At 41.6% G+C, this 18,379-nt stretch overlaps 1 protein-coding gene across 3 annotated transcripts in view; it reads left to right on the top strand.

The window, feature by feature from the left end:
• The window catches only part of LOC122552173 (cAMP-dependent protein kinase catalytic subunit alpha-like), a 213,375-nt gene that overhangs the window by 54,386 nt on the left and 140,610 nt on the right, over positions 1 to 18,379 (top strand). For 2 of the 3 annotated variants that reach the window (XM_043694714.1, XM_043694712.1), the window contains exon 1: positions 4,771 to 5,218. The exons of the other annotated variant lie outside the window; for it this stretch is intronic. In XM_043694714.1, the coding sequence (XP_043550649.1) occupies positions 5,017 to 5,218 (202 nt within the window). In that variant the 5' untranslated portion in view covers positions 4,771 to 5,016. Of the gene's footprint in view, positions 1 to 4,770; positions 5,219 to 18,379 lie in introns of those variants that run through there. 3 annotated transcript variants of the gene reach the window in all.

Here is an 18,379-nt window from a genome sequence, read left to right as displayed (position 1 = left end):
TTATTTTATTATCTTTCTGTAAGTACCATTTAGCTTAAATTGGTATCTCCTCATCCCTTCAACTTAGATATAGCATGGTCAGGCTGTATGTTTATCTACACCTGCCAGTGAAAGTGCAATCTATCATTTTCAGCAACTCCACCGTGTGGGCGGCACGGTTTTGTAAAGATGTTTCATAGATAATGCATCCCTATATTCACATGAGCAACCAAAAACATTTTTTCCTACCTATTCTCTCAAATTTAGGGTGAGAGGGCAAAGATTTAAAGGGACTTAAGAGGCAACCTTTTCATGCAAAGGGTGGTGCATGTATGGAATGAGCTGCCAAAGGAGGTGGTGGGGCTGGTAAAATTACGGTGTATAAAAGGAATCTGGGTGGGTATATGAATAGGAAGGGTTTAAAGGGATATGGGCCAAGTGCTGGCAAATGGGAATAATTAGGTTAGGATACTTGGTCTGCATGGAGTTGGACTGAAGGGTCTGTTTGCATGCTGTACATCTCTATGTCTCTAAGAGACAAGCACTAACAATCAAGCATGAAGATGACAGAAAATTGTGAGAGAAACTAAACCTTATTTGGCTAAACTGTACCTGTCGCTCATGCCAGTCTGGAATCTGTTCTTCTTTAAACCCTGAAACACTGAGCAGGTCAGGCAGCATCACAGAGGCAACCAATTATTTCACAACAGGCACAAATCTTAAAGAATAACTGGTATTCTTCACAGATGGTGCCAAATCTGCTCAGTGTTTCTAGCATTTTATATTCTCGTTTTAGATTTCCAACATGAGCAGCACTTTTTTTCTGTGGATCTTGTTTAAGCTCATTAATTTTTTGTTTCCCATCTGCCTTTGACAATAAGGAACAATGATATAGTGTGCTGCAGGTTGGACTGAGGCAGAAAGTTATTTCAGCTCTGCCTATAAGGAGGGATGTAGTGAACGGGGTCACAGGAAGATTTCTTGCTTATCTTTGCAGTTCTGCTTAGATCAGATGTGTTCCTGCTTCCTATGCAAATCTGACTGGTGGGTGGGGCTGACTATTGTCATTCTCTCATATCTCCATCCACATCTACCACATTTTTTTTCAGTAACAAGAAGTTGCAATTGGGTAATAGGACTTCTTTGAATGTGGTGAAACATCCCTGGGACTCGAGTACATTAACAAACAACATTTAGCACATAAGGAAATCTTTAATTAGAAAACAGCTCGGTTTTAATGAATATCTTGAATGGAGGAGAAATGGAGAGGTTTGAGAAGGAAACTCCAGATCTTGCAGCCTTGGTAACTGAAGACACAGTTGTCAATAGTGAAATGATTGAAAGCAGGATGATGCAACAACCGACACTGGAGGATTGCAATCATCTTGGAGGTTCACAGGATAAAGGATATGAAAGAATGAGTGAGGACCAGGGGCAGGCCTGAGACTGCAACAACATGTAATAGGATTGCAGTGAATTGGTTTGTGTTTCAAATACACATTTCAATCTACGCCTGATAACTCTTGAACCCCTTAACAGAAATCTATCTAACTCCACATTAAAATTATTCGGTGACCTTACCGCACCACCTTCTGAAGCAGTGAGTTTTGAAGCCATGGAAGCCATGGACATAAATAAAAATATTTTCATCTTTTCCATAAAAGGGCAACATCTAATTTTAGAACATTGGCCCCTTTAAAACCGAGCCCTTGTTCTGGTCTCACCTACAAAAGGAAACAGCGTATTCACATTTACCTTGTCAAGATTGTTCAGAACTTTATGCAACTAATAAGTCTGCAAATTTTGACATTGCTGTACTGAAAGCCAGTACAAGTCAGTGAGCGCACGAGGAATAATGTTTGGTGAGTGTTAGCTTATGGAAATCAGAGTTTTGGGTGAACTGAAGCTTATCACTGAATCATAGGGTGGTTACAAAAGGAGGCCATTTGATCTGTCATGTTGGTGCCACCTTCTGCAAAAGTAACTCACCTAATTCCACTTTATCAATCATGTCTGCTCATTGCTCTTATGCAGTGTTAAGTCATCTTCTGACTATATACTGTAGCCTAGAGTATTTAGTAACTGAATCACTTCTTTTTGGTATCTTTTCTGTCCTGTAACAGCTGAATTTCATTCTTGGTTTGTATAGTTAAAGAGCCTTGTCAGGTAATTAACACGTATTATTTGAAGGAAATTCTCAATGGTTTATTCATTGTGTATGCATTGAAACAAACTTCATTTTAGAAATTGTTGTGCTGAAAATTACCCCGCTCCCTGAAGTCTTTAAGAAGCAATTAGCATGCATTTGGATGTGAAGACTGGAAGAAGATAGATATTTTGATCCCTGGATTGGTGTTAAAGTTGCCACATTTTGTACACTGGGTACAATTCCTTGCTCATTTGCTAAATTTGATTTCTAATTTAATGCAACATGTTCACAAAGTGAAGTTAAAACCACATTTAGTGTGAAATTACAGCTTATGTTCTTCCACCAAATTCTGAGGAAAGGAAACAAATCAGAGTTTGCTACCTGGTATCCCATATCTTGTTCATTATAAATGTGTGAAAGCTCCATCTTTGTGGAGCGATTGTTTGTAAGTACAGCTTTAGAAGTAGAACATGTAAATAATTCTCTTAATGTCAAACATTTTTTAGCTCAGTTTCATTCAAGAATTTTTGTTTTAGAAAAATTAATGATTGTTGGAAAGGTAAATTGCTATGGCTCAGCTTGAAGCAACTCTTGACTCCCATCACCCTAATGCTCACTAAACAACACTGATTTCCAATCAAGAAATGTCATAACTTTTAAAATTGATGTCCTTGTCAAATCATTCCATGGCCTTCCCCCTCTCTATCCCTGTAATCTCCTCCAGCTCCACAGCCCTCCGAAGTCTCTGGCCTTCTCTAATTCTGGCCTCTTGTACATCCATGATTTTAGTTGCTTTGCCATTGTTGACTGTGCTTAAACCTGAAGGTCTGGAATATCTCCCTAATCCTCTCCAACTTGCGACCTTACTTTTTACATTTAAGACATCACTAAAATCTACCCTTTTGATCAACCAACCTGTTCAACATGCTATGCCCCACCTCAAGGGCAGGCAGGCGTTATGGACTAGAGGTAGCAAGAGTACCACAAGAACCCTTCATGTAGTCTTCTATAATGTGTCTTTCATTAACGCAAATTGGCTGAAACGTGCTTGGTGAATTGGGAATGCTGTTTTTAAAATACAAACTTGTAAAACATGTGTTGGCTATAACATGATTAGATCACCAACTCTTTAAGTGGTTATTTGTGTTGAGTGATTTTTGTATAGCACGAGGCCACACACGAATGAAACCATCGCATTATAGAAGAAATAACTACTTCGTTGTATGATGCCCTTGACAAGTGTCTTGGGATATCGTTACATTAAAGAGGCTATATAAATTTAATATAGGTTGCTGTTATTGCATGGGCAAAAAGACCAAGTCCCTGTTTGTCATTTTTAACTTGTTTCAATTAATATTTTTGCCCTCTTTCTTTGTGATAAAAAAGCATTCTTTTGGGATTGGAATCTTTGGTTCTTTATCTACCGTGGCAGAATTATTTTTAAAGAAACAATGTAAAGGATTTTACCAGCTTACAATTACTGCCTTATTTTAGATTTAATGAAGGCTGATAGCAGATAGACACAAATGAAGGTGACTGTGATTATTAGCAGTTTCTGCATGGAGGCTAAAAATATTCACATGACTAAGTCAACATGAAGTAAAACCCAAATCAGCTGTCTCAAATGTAACAGCTGAGTTTGAGTTTACTGGTAAATGCATTCCCTATAAAGTGGTAAACCAATTTCCTTTTCTGGAGAAGGGCAGGTATGCTTCCATGCAATTGTATGAAAAAGTCAACATTTTCAATCCCCACTCCTGTACACTGTTGTCCCCTTTTGTGCCCCCCGCCTCTCCCCCCCCCCCCCCCCCGGCCTTTGCTTCCCATAGTCCCACTCTGGTCTCTTTCCTCTATATTGTTAAGTCTCAATCGTCTTCCACTCCTCTTTGCTACTAACATGATTCTAGTCCTGCTCTCTGTTGCTGATCTCAGCCAATAGTTCAAGGGTTATAATCACTGGGCCAAAGGGGGAGCTGGGGGTATTGTACTCCTTAACAAGCTCCATTTTGCCATGTGCGCCCAGAATTAGTCCAATGTACCACTGGAACTGGACTAGCCATGAAAAGCAGGATTTCCATTTACAGAATTTTTTTTATTGTCATCATCACTACTTTCTAAATAATGCTTTGTCTATTGATCTGAAGCGGCTTGTGCCTTAACTGCTTCATTATATATGTGAGTGGTCTTGCATTATTGTGGAACTGAATGGCTGCTGATACAGTGCAAGTTAGTGTAGTTTTTTTAGATGTTGGAAATGGTATCAGTGCTAGTCTCGTGTCCTTGTGTCCGCTTGCTGGGCTGTCACTGAGTATATTGCTCTTGGCTAGATCTAATATATTGATGGGGGTGGGCAAGAGGCTTTCGAGTATGACTGACTATATTTGAAAGGTGTGCACTGAATGCAGATTGACATGTTTGCTAAGTGTGCCTTCAGACTCATATTACATGCTTTACTCTTTGTTGTCTCACAGCTGCCTGTTTCGGTTATTGTGTTAAACAGGCAGCAGAAACTCTACACTGAACGTGTTTTGCCTGAATTTCCAAAGGTTTACCGAAAGAGCGACATGCCTGAAGCTATCGAATCACTGGTCTGCAGCGAGAAGGAAGTTGTTTTTATTGTGTTCTTGCTTTTGTTGAGTAACCAGCTGGAAGCAGCGTGTATCAGTATCAGTGCTGCTGTGGGCTGCTGCTCTTTAATGTGTATGATAGGAAGGTGTGCGGTTTGCTGCAGACTGCTCAGCCAGCCTGTGCATTAGTTGCCTTGCTGAGTGAAGCCAGGATGTTGTTCGAGTCTCGCTGGTAAAATTAGCTCCCTTTCTCTCTGCTGCTTAACTGCTAATGCCAAGAGCCAAAGAAAGAAGAATCCTACGGATCTATGTTTTAAAATCATGAATCAGTGTTCAGAGGTGACCTGTCAACAATCTACTGATCACAAAGGTTCGAAGATGTCCTCTGCCTTGCAAAAACTTGAGAACTTGGCCGTAAGAATATTTAACAGGAGTAGTAGGGGCTCTCAACAGGACTTTGAGACAGGTTCAGAAAGTGATAGCCGACAGGAGTCGGAGTACTGTTTAGCCTGGAACTTGCACAGTAAGTGTCTATTTATGTATTAAAAGGTTTCCTTTTTTAGATCAATTTAATGCTTGACTGAATTCCCCTGCTACTGTTAATTAAATGCTCAATGTGGTATCATTTCTTAATTCCAGTGTACCTGAATATTTGCTCGTAGCTGAAGGGCATGAGCTGTAATGAAGTGTCTGAATTAAGAACACTGTGAAAAGCCATTTGCTTGATCTACTGTGCAGTACTTTGAAAATCCACAGGCAATCTTATACTTTAGGATCGAGCGCAGGTGCTGCAGCTCTTTGTACAGCGGACTCGATCAGCTCATCACCCACCTTATTCTCACTTGAATGTATATCAGGGCTAAATAGCTCTCTCTAATGCCAGGTTTTATGTGTTGCTGTTACCACCAAGACAGCTGGGTCGAATTCAGAACAGCAGTCAGTTTCCCAGTTTGCTCAACTGCTTCCTGTGAGTTCGAGAGCACTCTGTAATTTGTTGCTTCAGTTTCTCGTGGAAAAAGTAGGGGGCAGGGTTAGTACATGCTGGCCTGTCATCCATGGGACTTTGATTTGGATCCAGCTGCCAGTAATGGAGCGAAACTCTCTACACTTGTCTTGTTAGACACTGGGATCCCAACATAAAATGTCCCTGGGCAGTCTGTACTTGGTTTGTAATGCGTTTCGACCCAGAGCATGGTGCAGTTTCGAGGTTGGAGTAAAATGGTGAAATATTTATTTTATATGAATATTCCTGACCTTGGGAGTGTTTAATGCTGCAATGAGTGTTTATATTGAAAAATATACAATCATAAGTCATTGAAGGAAGCCATTTGGCACATTGCATCATTGACAAGTTATCCAAATAGTTCCATTCCCCTTCTGTTTTCCTAGAGTTCTGCCGGTGTTTCCATTTAAAATATGTTTTTTATTTGATTTTTGCAAGTCCCTACTGAATCTGCATCCATCACTCTTCTAGATAGATAGTGTATTCCAGATTATAACTTGGTTCTTTAAAAACAGATAACTAAACAAAATCTCCTCCTATCCCCATTGGTTCTTCTACCAATTATCTTAAATCTGTGCCCCTTTGTTACCAAATAACCACTCGAGAATACTGTTTCTATTCATTAATTCTATCAAAGCCCTTTATTTTAATAGCTTTATCGATTTCTCCTGCCACCTTCAAACATTTATGCTTGTGAATCTTCAGCTTTCGCTGTTCCTGGATACCCCTGTAAAATTGTCCCATTTTGGAAAGTCCTCATCTCCTCCTCCATCCCAACATGGCACCACTTCACACTTTTGTTTTGTGTTTGCCCATTTTACTAGTTTATGTCTTACGATGCTTATCCACTTCTATCCAGTTCCACGATTCACGCATTTCCAAATTATGTGCCGCCTTCAATCTTTAAAATTGCACCATGTATTCCCAAAGCCAGATTATTAATTTGTGTAGTAATAAGCAATTCCCCTTGATATTAGAGCCTTGGGGAGTGCTATTGTACATTACCTTTCAGTTTGAAAAACAAAAGTTCATAATTATCAACTTTCTGTCTGTCCACCAAATTTGCATCCAATCTGTTGTTGTCCCTTTAACATCGGACTTCAATTTTGCAAACAGGACAACTATGTAGCATTTTATTAATTGTCTTTTAGAAGAATCTACGCATTCATGGTTCTTTTCTGTTTTTGTCAACACTAACGTCTCTCACCTTCATGTTTGTAAAATTCACAGACACATAAAAAGTCAAAATTTCTTTTGGTCTTCCTTGTAGCTTCTGGTAGGATAAAGTCACCAAGAAAGTATTGCCCTCGTGAAGTTTCTGTCTTTAACGACTGATTACTCTGTAGTTAAATGGTGGTTAGAGCCTTGGAAAATCTTATCCCATGCTGGAAACAGTCTGGTGTTGCAAAAAATGATAGAAGAGCTTGTGATGGTGCAGGAAAATAATACGAAGAACTTAGGATGCTATCCTCACTCAAGACCAAACATGCTGGGACTCCTTCTTTAGAACAGAAAAATCATTAAGCAGTTCAATAGAGTAGATATAGAAAAGTTGATCATATGTGGCAATCATAAACGAGAGACCTTAAGTATGATAGTCACTCATAAATCTAGTGAAAAGGCCAGGAAAACTTTTATCCAGAGATTGATGGGAATGTGAACTTGCTACATAGAGCAGTTTTGCAGTGCAGCATAAATGTATATACAGGGAATCTCAATAAGTACTTGAGGGAAATTGGATATGCTGATAGGATGAAATAAAATAAGGTGGGAGAATGCTTGTGGGGAGCAAGAGCACAGGCATAGAATATTTGAACCGAATGGTCTGCTTCTGGATTGTAACTTACAATACAATTCATTCAATTTAGTTGATATATTTAGTGATATATTTAGTTAAATCCTGAATTGTGGTGGCTTCAGTTATGTTCAGCTTCAATTTGATCTTTAAAATAATATCCTTATCTTGCTCTTCACTAGCTTTACCTGTTAAAAGCTCTAGAAATAGTATTAAGTGTGAAACTGAATGGTGTCAGAAGATGGAAGGGTCTTCCTTAATGTCCAGATAGTTTGAAACGTGAGCGATCTAGCTTTTTATTCCCACCAAAGATATTCTTTTAGCTGCCATTACGATTATCCCTGCACTGAGCAATTGACTAAAAATGTCCATGTTAGAAAGGAGGTGGTGCTGGTGTCTTAAAACACATAAAAGTGGAGACATCCCCAGGACTTGATCAGGTGTATGCTAGGACTCTTTGGGAAGCAAGGGAAATGATTGCTGGACCCCTTGCTGAGATATTTGGATCATTGATAGGCACAGGTGAGCTGCCGGAAGACTGGAGTTGGCTAACATGATGCCATTATTCAAGAAAGGTGGTAAGGAAAAGCCAGGGACATATAGATTGGTGAGCCTGACATTGGTGATGGGCAAGTTAGAAGGACTGGAGGGAATTCTGAGGGACAGGATTTGCATGTATTTGGAAAGGCAAGGACTGATTCGGGATAGTCAACATGGCTTTGTGCATGGGAAATCATGTCTCACAAGGTTGATTGAATTTTTTGAAGAAGTAACGAGGAGGATTGATGAAGGCAGAATGGTAGAAGTTATCTATATGGACTTCATTAAGGCATTAAACAAGGTTCCTCATGGTAAACTGGTTAACAAGTTAGATCACATGGAATACATGGGGAACTAGCCATTTGGAGACAGAACTGGCTCAAAGATAGAAGACAGAGGGTAGAGATGGAGGGTTGCTTTTCAGACTGGAGGCCTGTGACCAGTGGAGTGCCACAAGGATCAGTGCTGGCTCCACTGCTTTTCATCATTTATATACATGATTTGGATGTGAACATAGGATGTATAGTTAGTAAGTTTGCAGATGACACCAAAGTTGGAGGTGTAGTGGACAATAAAGAAGGTTACCTCAGATTGCAACCGGATCTTGATCAGATGGGCCAATGGGCTAAGGAGTGGCAGATGGAGTTTAATTTAGATAAACTTGGAAAGGCAAATCAGGGCAGGACTTATACACTTAATGGTAAGGTCCTGGGGAGTGTTGCTGTACAAAGAGACCTTGGAGTGCAGGTTCATAGCTCTTTGAAAGTGGAGTCTCAGGTAGTTAGGATAGTGAAAAAGGTGTTTCGTATGTTTTCCTTTATTGGTCAGAGCGTTGAGTATAGGAGTTGGGAGGTCATGCTGTATAGGACATTGGTTAGGTCACTTTTGGAATATTGAGGGCAGTTGAAACTATAAGCTAGTTGTTAACCATTTTAGTCTTTTACAGAGTATTGTCAGAATTTAATGCGAGAGAGATTCTGGGCTCTTTTCAAGAGATTTATGCTATTATGTTATGAAGCTTTTTTTTTTAATCGATTCAAAGACCTTTCTATGTGGGGTAGCAAATCACTTTAGAGGAACAATGCCATGACTGAGGACAATACCATGTTTATTCTATTGAGTTTGCTGTTAACGTTTCTGGGGAAATGAAATTGAATGCCCTGATTCCTGTGCACCACTAAACCAAGTTAACTCACTAGCACATGTTCCATGCCCTGGAGAAAACCATACAATGATGTCCATAAACAGAACACAGATTTCCCTGATGGTTCTGTGGGTTTGACCAACACAGAACTAAACCACTAAACTAAAAATTAAACCACTAAATTGCATTATTGTTCTGTGCTACCTGCGCTGATCGCAGTTGGGTAACATCACAGGCCACTGCCATTGCTAACATTGTGCTGGACCAGTGGGAAATCGGCCACTTTTACTATTCTGTGACCATTGGTGAAAATTTGTGTTTATTGATGGGAATGGTCATGCCAGCTTTTTATGACTCCCTGCTCTTTAAATTCATTGTGCTTTCTGTACTAATGGAAAATGAATGGACAGGCATGGTTAAAACTATAACACTGACTTAGACAAGTTTAGCTACCCTTCCAGGCTGTTTGATGGATCATGGGAGCATTGGGATCCATTTTCCTGGTGGAAAATCCTGGTTCCATTTTCTCCTGGATTATTGAATCCATCTAAATATATATGAGAGGCCATGGATGAATACGCTGACGTAACTAGTGCAGAAATAGTAGAGGCGTCATTAAATATATTCAATAATTGGTTCAATTAAAAAGCTGTATTAGCTAAGTCTATTTCTAAATTTAAGATGGGAGACATATCCTTGGTCTATAGACCAATCACCTTAACATTAATGTTAGGAAAACCAATTCAGTTCCAAATAGAAAAATATTCAGTAACCAAAATTGTAATAACAAATAATCATGTTAAGTGGAGGGAATTTCATTTCAGGCATTCAAGAGGGAAATGAATTATTATCAGAAAAGGAAGAATGTGCAGAATGATTCAATGAATGGCAGGATATTCGGTAGCTCCGACGAACAGAGAGAACTTGGTGTAATTATTCATAGATTCCTGAATTGGGCTGAGCATGTGAATAGGATAGTAAAGAAGGTATATAGGACACTTGCTTTCATCAGTCATGGCATTGAATATAACAGCAAGGAGGTAACTGACTTGTACAGAGTATTGGTTAGGCCACAGCTGGAATACTATGTGACCAGAACTGCTCGCAGTAATCCAGCCGTGGCCAAACAGGAAGGATGTGACAGCGCTAGAGAGGGTGCAGAGGAGGTTCACCAAGATGTTGCTTAGGATGAAGCAATTGCACTATAAGAAGAGACCAGATAGGCTTGGATTATTTTCTGTGGAACAGAGAAGGCTGGGGGGGGAGGGCACGATTGAGATGTATAAGACCATAAGGCGTATGGACAGTGAGTAGGGAGCAGCTTTTCCTTTTGGTTGGAGGGTTAATCACAAGGGGGCACAGTTTGACTTAATTTATTATTGTCATGTATATTATGATACAGTGAAAGTATTGTTTTGTGTGCTATACAGGCAAAGTTTTGCATGTTATACAGTTTTAGGGCGAGGAGATTTTAAAAAAAGCTTTTTCACTCAGAGGATGGTGGGATTCTGGAATGCAATGCCTGGGAAGGTAGAGAGGCTGGAAACCTTAAACCTTTAAAAAATATTTTGATAAGCACTTGAAATATCATCACATTCAAGGATATGGGACAAGTGCAGGAAATTGGGTCTAGTGTGCCTTTAGTGGTAGTTATTGTTGGTGCAGACTCAATGGGCCGAAGGGCTTTTCTGCGCTAACTGACTCTATAACACAAGGGGAGAAAGCCGTTGCGCCTTCAGAAAGTCAGTACAGACAGAATGGGCAAAGTAGCCTCATTCTGTGCTGTGATAACTGCATGTCAACACTCACAGTCGTGATCCATCTGTGAATATGTTAGAATCCCTGTGGAGATCACAAACCAAAAGAACCAAACTTATCAAACATCCCCAGTGGGGATATGAAAGTGGTCAAGATTTTGCCTTTCATAGCTTTTCCATTAACAATCAAATGCAACTCCTTGCAGCAGCATGGTGGCTCAGCGGTTAGCACTGTTGCCTCACAGAACCAGAGTCCCAGATTCACTTCCAGCCTTGGACGACTGTGTGTCTAACTGGGTTTCTTCCAAAGATGTGCAGGTTAAGTGGATTGGCCATGCTAAATTGCCTGTAGTGTCCAGGGATATCTAGGATAAATGAATTAGCCATGGGGAATGCAGGGCTATTTGGATAGGTTTGGGGAATGGGTCTGGGTGGCATGCTCTTCAGAAAGTCGGTGCTGACTCGATGGGCTGAATGGCCTATTTTTACTCTGTAGGGATTCTATGATCTAAATAAAGCTTGAATTAACAGGCCAGTCACATTCAATAAAAGTTGTACATTTCCCTTTAATTAACAAAAGAAAGTTCTCATTGATGTATTAAGTGGTAAATTCAATATGTATGGCGCTAATTTCAGACACAAATTTCTTCAAATCACTGCTGTTGCAATGCCTTTTTCTTCAAAGATTAACGTGGATGTGCTGGTGTTGGACTGGGGTGGACAAAATTAAAAAGCACATGACACCGGGTTACAGTCCAACAGGTTTATTTGAAATCACAAGCTTTCAGAGTCCCGTTCCTCCTCCAGGTACCTGAAGAATGGGCGAGGCTCTAAAAGCTTGTGGTTTCAAATAAACCTGTTAGACTATAACCTGGTGTTGTATGATTTTTGACTTCGAGAATTGAGCCATTCTCATCCAGTTTCCCTTTAGCCCAAGTTCCAGGGGTGCAATCATCAACATTTGGCACGCTTCCCCAGAGTCGTCAGATGGTGAGGACTCGTCAGCGTTATTTTTATCAGAATTCAGAGATGACCCTGTGCAATAAATTCACGTTTCTGGGCATCAGTACAGTATCTTCAAAATAACTGAGACAGCAGCAGCAAGCTTTTTTATGGCACCTCTCGTGTTATAAAACATCCAAAGGCACTGCACTAGAGTGTTATCAAATAAAGCTTGACACTGAGGCACTTTGCAAGATGACCAAAAGCTTGGGTTAAGGAAGTAACGGTGCGGCACGGTGGCACAGTGGTTAGCACTGCTGCCTCACAGCGCCAGAGACCCGGGTTCAATTCCCGCCTCAGGCGACTGACTGTGTGGAGTTTGCACGTTCTCTCCGTGTCTGCGTGGGTTTCCTCCGGGTGCTCTGGTTTCCTCCCACAGTCCAAAGATGTGCAGGGTCAGGTGAATTGGCCATACTAAATTGCCCGTAGTGTTAGGTAAGGGGTAAATGTAGGGGTATGGGTGGGTTTCGCTTCGGCGGGTCGGTGTGGACTTGTTGGGCCAAAGGGCCTGTTTCCACACTGTAATCTAATCTAATCTAATCTAATCTAATCTAAGTTTGAAGGAGTGTCTTAAAGGGACAAAAAAGACAGAATTAAAGAATGAATTTAAGATCTTAGGACACTGGTCATGGAATGATTAAGGTCAGGGATGCTCACGGTGCCAGACTTAAAGGAATGCAGATTTAAGAGTTGGAGGAGATTACAGCCATGAGGGTGAGCTGAGATCATGGAGGGATTAAAAAGCAAGGTTGTATTGCCAGATGCCAATAAAGGTTAGCACGTAGAAGGACTCTCTAACAAGAAGGAAGGTAGGCTGTGAGAAGCTGTGATTGGAACTCTCAAATCTAGAAGTAGCAAAGGTATGGATGAGTTTCAGCAATAGATGAGGTAAAGTAAAGGCTGAATCAGATAATGTTGCAGAGGTGGAAGGAGGCAATTTTTGTGTTGGTGCAGTTCCGCCTTTCGAAATTCAGCTGGGGTTAAATAGAACAACAGGGCTATATTTAAATTATAATTCACTTCATTATAAAGTGTTTAGAGTCACTGTTGAGAGAAGTGATGAGTCACTACAGTCAATTCAAATTCTTTCTTAATCCAGCTTGGGTGGCTTTTGCCATTCTGCAAAAAAAGGCGGTCTCAGCAAAGAACTCCTCATTTTAACAACACTGGAGTGTGAACTCCGTAATGGAAGGCTGTACAGCTGTTCCTGGTCGGGGAGTTAGCTACTAAACATGCAAATGAAACAGCAAATATCGGAAAATGGTGAGCCTGTTAGAATTTAAAAATTATTCTCAGGATGGGGGCATTGCTGGCTGGCCAGCATTCATTGCCCATCTCTGTCTAGAGAGCAGTTGATTGTCAACCACGATGCTGTGGGTCTGGAGCCACATGTAGGCCAGGCCAGGGAATGTTGGCAGTTTCCTTCCTTAAAGGACATCAATGAACAAGATAGATCTTCCTGACAATCAGCAATAATTTCATGGTCATCATTAGATTTTTCATTCCAGATTTTTTAAAATTGAATTCAAATTACACATCTGTCATGGCAGGTTTTGAACCCAGGTCCCCAAAATATTACCTCCGTCTCCTGGTTAATAGTCTAGCAATAATATCACAAGGCCATTGCTTCCCCCTAACAACAGCTGAATAACATTCCCAAAACAACAGTGGATTCCATTGAATAAATAGTGGCATAATAGTTACATTAGTTAGCTCCTCCAGCAGCTTAAAATGACACACTGGGCCTACCTCAGGTGATATCTGTGCTGTGTATTTGTACTGTAATATGCACGAACTGTATGATCACAATAATTTTATTTGGTATGGGAGGTGTTAATGTTCTAAAACATTTTATTTCTTCTTTGGATATGAGCAACTTTGATGAAGTAACACTTCTTATCCGGACTGCATTATAGATCTCGCCATGTTGTGCAAGACCGAAGTCATTTGGAGGGTGAGAACAGGAAAAGGCGACAAGCTTCTAGAGAGCATTAGTTGGCGTTAATAATTGTTCACCAGCTCTTGTAATATTTTCCTGGTGTAAGATTTATTGAATTCAATTTAACAATATACATTTCACTGGGGGTTTTAACGTGTGTGTGTGCGTGCGTGTGTGAGAGTGAGAGAGATGAGACGTAGCGTGTGAGTGAGAGAGATAATGAGACGTAGCTTTCTTGGTAACCACCAGGGTGGGAAAAATAAACTAATGTTTGCCCTTTTAAATACACAGGGCTTGTTACTGTATTATCTATGGTAAATAATCAGAAGGCTGGAAGAATACAGCAAGCCAGGTAGCATCAGGAGGCAGAGAAGTCAAAATTTCGGGTTTAACCCTTTGTCAAAACTGGGTGTGGGTGTAAGGGGAGTTGCAGATAAAGGGTGGACGAGGGGGTGAGGTCATACCCTCTACCTATGTTCACCTATTCCTACTTCACCACCACCACCCCACCCACCTTTATCTGCAGTTCTCCTTACACCCACCCCTGAAGGAGAGTTACACATGAAACGTTGACTTCTCCACCTCCTGATGCTGCCTGGCTTGCTGTGTTCTTCCAGCCTCCTGCTTGTCTACCTTGGATTCCAGCATCTGCAGTTTTTTTTGTCTCTAACTGTGTTGTCTCTAACCGACTCACTCCAAGGGTAGGAAACACATACGTCAATATTCAAATGCATTCATTGTGGCAACATCTCTCGCGCCATCCATGGCAATATGTAACCCTGGTAAAATGCATGTTTAGAATAGTTCTCTTGGTTAAAGTGGTTAGAGTTTTGTCTTGGGTGCAGTGCATGCATGATTAGTTTTGATTTTTCTTCTAGTCAACAGCATACCAGTTTAGTGTAGGTGTTGTGTAGAAACAAATGGCATTTCAGCCTTGCTGATCTTTAAGGGACCCAATTATGTCTCTAGTTACCCTTTTATCCTTAATATGTTTATAAAACCCCTTTGGATTCCCCTTAACCCTATTTCCCAAAGCTATCTCATGTCCTGTTCTTGCCCTCCTGATTTTCCTCTTAAGTATACACCTGTTGCCTTTATACTCTTCTCAGGATTCACTCAATCTCTGCTGTCTGTACCTGACATATGCTTGCTTCCTTATTTTTGACCAAAACTTCAATTTCTGTAGTCATCTTGCATTCCCTACACAAACCAGTCTTGCCTTTCACCCTGACAGGAACATACTGCTTCTGGACTCTCATTATCTCATTTTTGAAGACTTCCCATTTTCCAGCAAACATCCACCCCCAATCAACTTTTGAAAGTTCATGCCTAATAGCGTCAAAATTGGCCTTCCTCTAATTTAGAACTTTTGACTTTTTGATCTGGTCATGGAATCATGGAGTAGTACAGGATGGAAACAGTCCCTTTGGCCCAACTGGTCCATGCTGACCATGGCGCCCATTCAGCTAGTTCCAATTGCCCGCATTGGGTGCATATCCTTCTAAACCCCTTCTATCCATGTTGTTTTTTCAATGTTGCTACTGTACCTGCCTGAACCACTTTCTCTGGTAGCCCATTCCATAAACGCACAACTCTCTGCCTGAAGAAGTTGTTCCTCATGTCGTCCTTAAACTATTTCCTCTCTCACCGTAAACCTATGCCGTCTAATTTTCAATTCCCATCCCTGGGAAAAAGACTAAATGCATTCATCCTATCTATGCCCCTCATGATTTTATACATCTCAATAACGACACGCCTCAAACTCCTATGTTCCAAGGAATAAGGTCCTATCCCTCTAACTCAGGCCTACTTGTCCTGGCAATATCCTAGTAAATCTTCTTTGCCCTCTTTCCAGTTTAAATATCTTCCCTTCAGCAGGTCCATCCTTTTTCATCACTATTTTAAAACTAAAGGAATTATAGTCACTGGCCCAAAGTGCTCCCCCACTAACACCTCAGTCACCTGCCCTGCCTTATTTTCAAGAGTAGGTCAAGTTTTGCTCCTTCTGTAGTAGGTACATCCACATACTGAATCAGCACGTTTTCTTTTGCACACTTAACAAATTCCTTTCCATCCAAGCCCTTAACGCTATTGTTTCGAAAGTTAAAATCCTCTACCATAACCACCCTATTGTTCTTACAGAAACTGAGATTTCCTCACAAATGTGTCTCTCAATTTCCCGCTGACTACTGGGGGGTCTGTAGTACAAGGAGAAAGTGAGGACTGCAGATACTGGAGATCAGAGTCTCGAGTGTGGTGCTGGAAAGGCACAGCAGGTCAGGCAGTATCTGAGGAGCAAGAGAATCGACCTGTTGGGCATAAAGAATGAGGCTTGTGGGCCAGGGTACTGAGAGATAAATGGGAAGGGGTGGGGCTGGGGGAAAGGTAGCTGGGAATGCAATAGATAGATGAAGACGTGGGAGATGGTGATATGTTGGAGTAGAGGGTGGAATGGATAGATGGGAAAGACGATAGACAGGTCAAGAGGGCTGTGCTGAGTTTGGAGGCTTGAGACTTGGATAAGGTGGGGGGAGAGAAATGAGGAAATTGATAAATCCACAATAGTCTCATGTGGTTGCAGGATCCCAAGGCGGAAGATGAGGCATTCCTCCTGCAGGTGTCGGGTGGTTAGGGTTTGGCGATGAAGGAGGCCCAGGACCTGCATGTCCTTGGTGGAGTGGGAGGGAGAGTTGAAGTGTTCAGCCACGGTGTGCAGGTGCCCCAGAGATGTTCTCTGAAACTATCTGCAAGTTGGGGTCCTGTCTCCCCTATGTAGAGGAGACCACATCGGGTTCAACGGATACAGTAGATGACATTTGTGGAGGTACAAGTAAATTTCTGTTGGATGTGGAAGGATCCTTTGGATGGAGGTGAGGGGGGAGGTGTGGGCACAGTATGGGCCCTCCATTTCTTCCCCTCAAGCCGTCCCAGCCAATACCCTTCCATTAACACACTCATCCGCCTGGCTGAACTCGTCCTCACCCTTAACAACTTCTCCTTCTGATCCTCCCACTTCCTCCAAATCAAAGGGATATCCATGGGCACCCGCATGGTCCCCAACTACGACTGCCTCTTTGTCGGGTACGTGGAACAGTCCATTTTCTGCAGCTACACTGCTACCATCCCCACCTTTTCCTCCACTACATCGATGACTATATTCGTGCTATCTCGTGCTCCCACAAGGAGGTCGAACAGTTCATCACTTCACTAACACCTTTCACCCTGACCTCAAATTCACCTGGACCATCTCGGACACTTCCCCTCCCCTTCCTGGATCTCTCCCTCTCCAGCAACTGACTAACCACAGACACGTATAACAAACCCACGAACTCCCACAGCTACCTGGACTACAGCTCCTCCCACCCTGCTTCCTGTAAAAATGCCGTCCCTTATTCCCAACTTCTCTGCCTCCGCCATACCTGTTCCCAGGATGACCAATTCCACCTTAGAAAATCCCAAATGACCTCCTTCAAAGGCCGCAATTTCCCCTCCCACGTGGCCAATGATGCCCTCCAGCATTTCACCAGTTTCCTCATTTCCCCTCCCCCTATCTTATCCCAGTCCCAAGCCTCCAACTCAGCACCGCCCTCATGACCTGCCCATCCTCTTTCCCATCTATCCACTCCACCCTCTAATCCAACCTATCATCTTCTCCCACGTCTTCATCTATCTGTTGCATTCCCAGCTACCTTCCCCTAGCCCCACCCCACCTCCCATTTATCTCTCAGCCCCCCGGCCCACAAGCTTCATTCACCCCCCCTCCCATTTATCTCTCAGCTCCCCCGGCCCACAAGCTTCATTCTTGATGGAAGGGTTTATGCCCAAAAGGTTTATTCTCCTGCTCCTCAGATGCTGCCTGACCTGCTGTTAATATCCAGCACCACAATGTCTGTCTATAGTACAATCCCAATAAGGTGATCATCCTTTCTCAATGCCACCCAAATAACTTCCCTGGACATATTCCCAGGAATATCCTCCCTAAGTACAGCCGTAATGTTATCCCTTATCAAAAACATCACTGCTCCTCCTCTCTTGCCCCCCTCTCTATCCTTCCTATGTTTTCTGGAACATTAAGTTGCCAGTCCTGTTGTTACATCACACAATAAACCCACCCACCCCCACCTCACCCCCACTAATTTAAAGCCGACATATAGAAAAGATTCACCCCATGCTGTAATCTGTTAAAATTCGAGAGGCAAAGAACTATCCCAAAAGTCACTATTTAAAGTAAAAATTAACAACTTTAATTTTTAAAAAGTCTAACAGAGAATAATTAACTAACAACTATTTACAACTCATTTATCTAAACCTATCTTTTACCTTCCCCTCTACAATACTGGTCCGATAAAACCCCCAATTAAGATTTACAGAAAAATTCAAATTTCAAAACCAGCCAGCTGTCAAATCTTCTCTTTGTATTTTCCTCTGTAGATTTGCTCTCCAGGTCGGTGTCAATGCTTTTTTCTCTGTGAAATCTCCTTCTCCAGACTGGTACCTATCAGAG

This window comes from Chiloscyllium plagiosum, chromosome 8, assembly GCF_004010195.1.
Source record: "Chiloscyllium plagiosum isolate BGI_BamShark_2017 chromosome 8, ASM401019v2, whole genome shotgun sequence".
Taxonomy (NCBI): Eukaryota; Metazoa; Chordata; class Chondrichthyes; order Orectolobiformes; family Hemiscylliidae; genus Chiloscyllium; species Chiloscyllium plagiosum.
The sequence above is the reverse complement of the archived record's forward strand: the minus strand, read 5'-3'. Positions and strand labels throughout refer to the sequence as shown.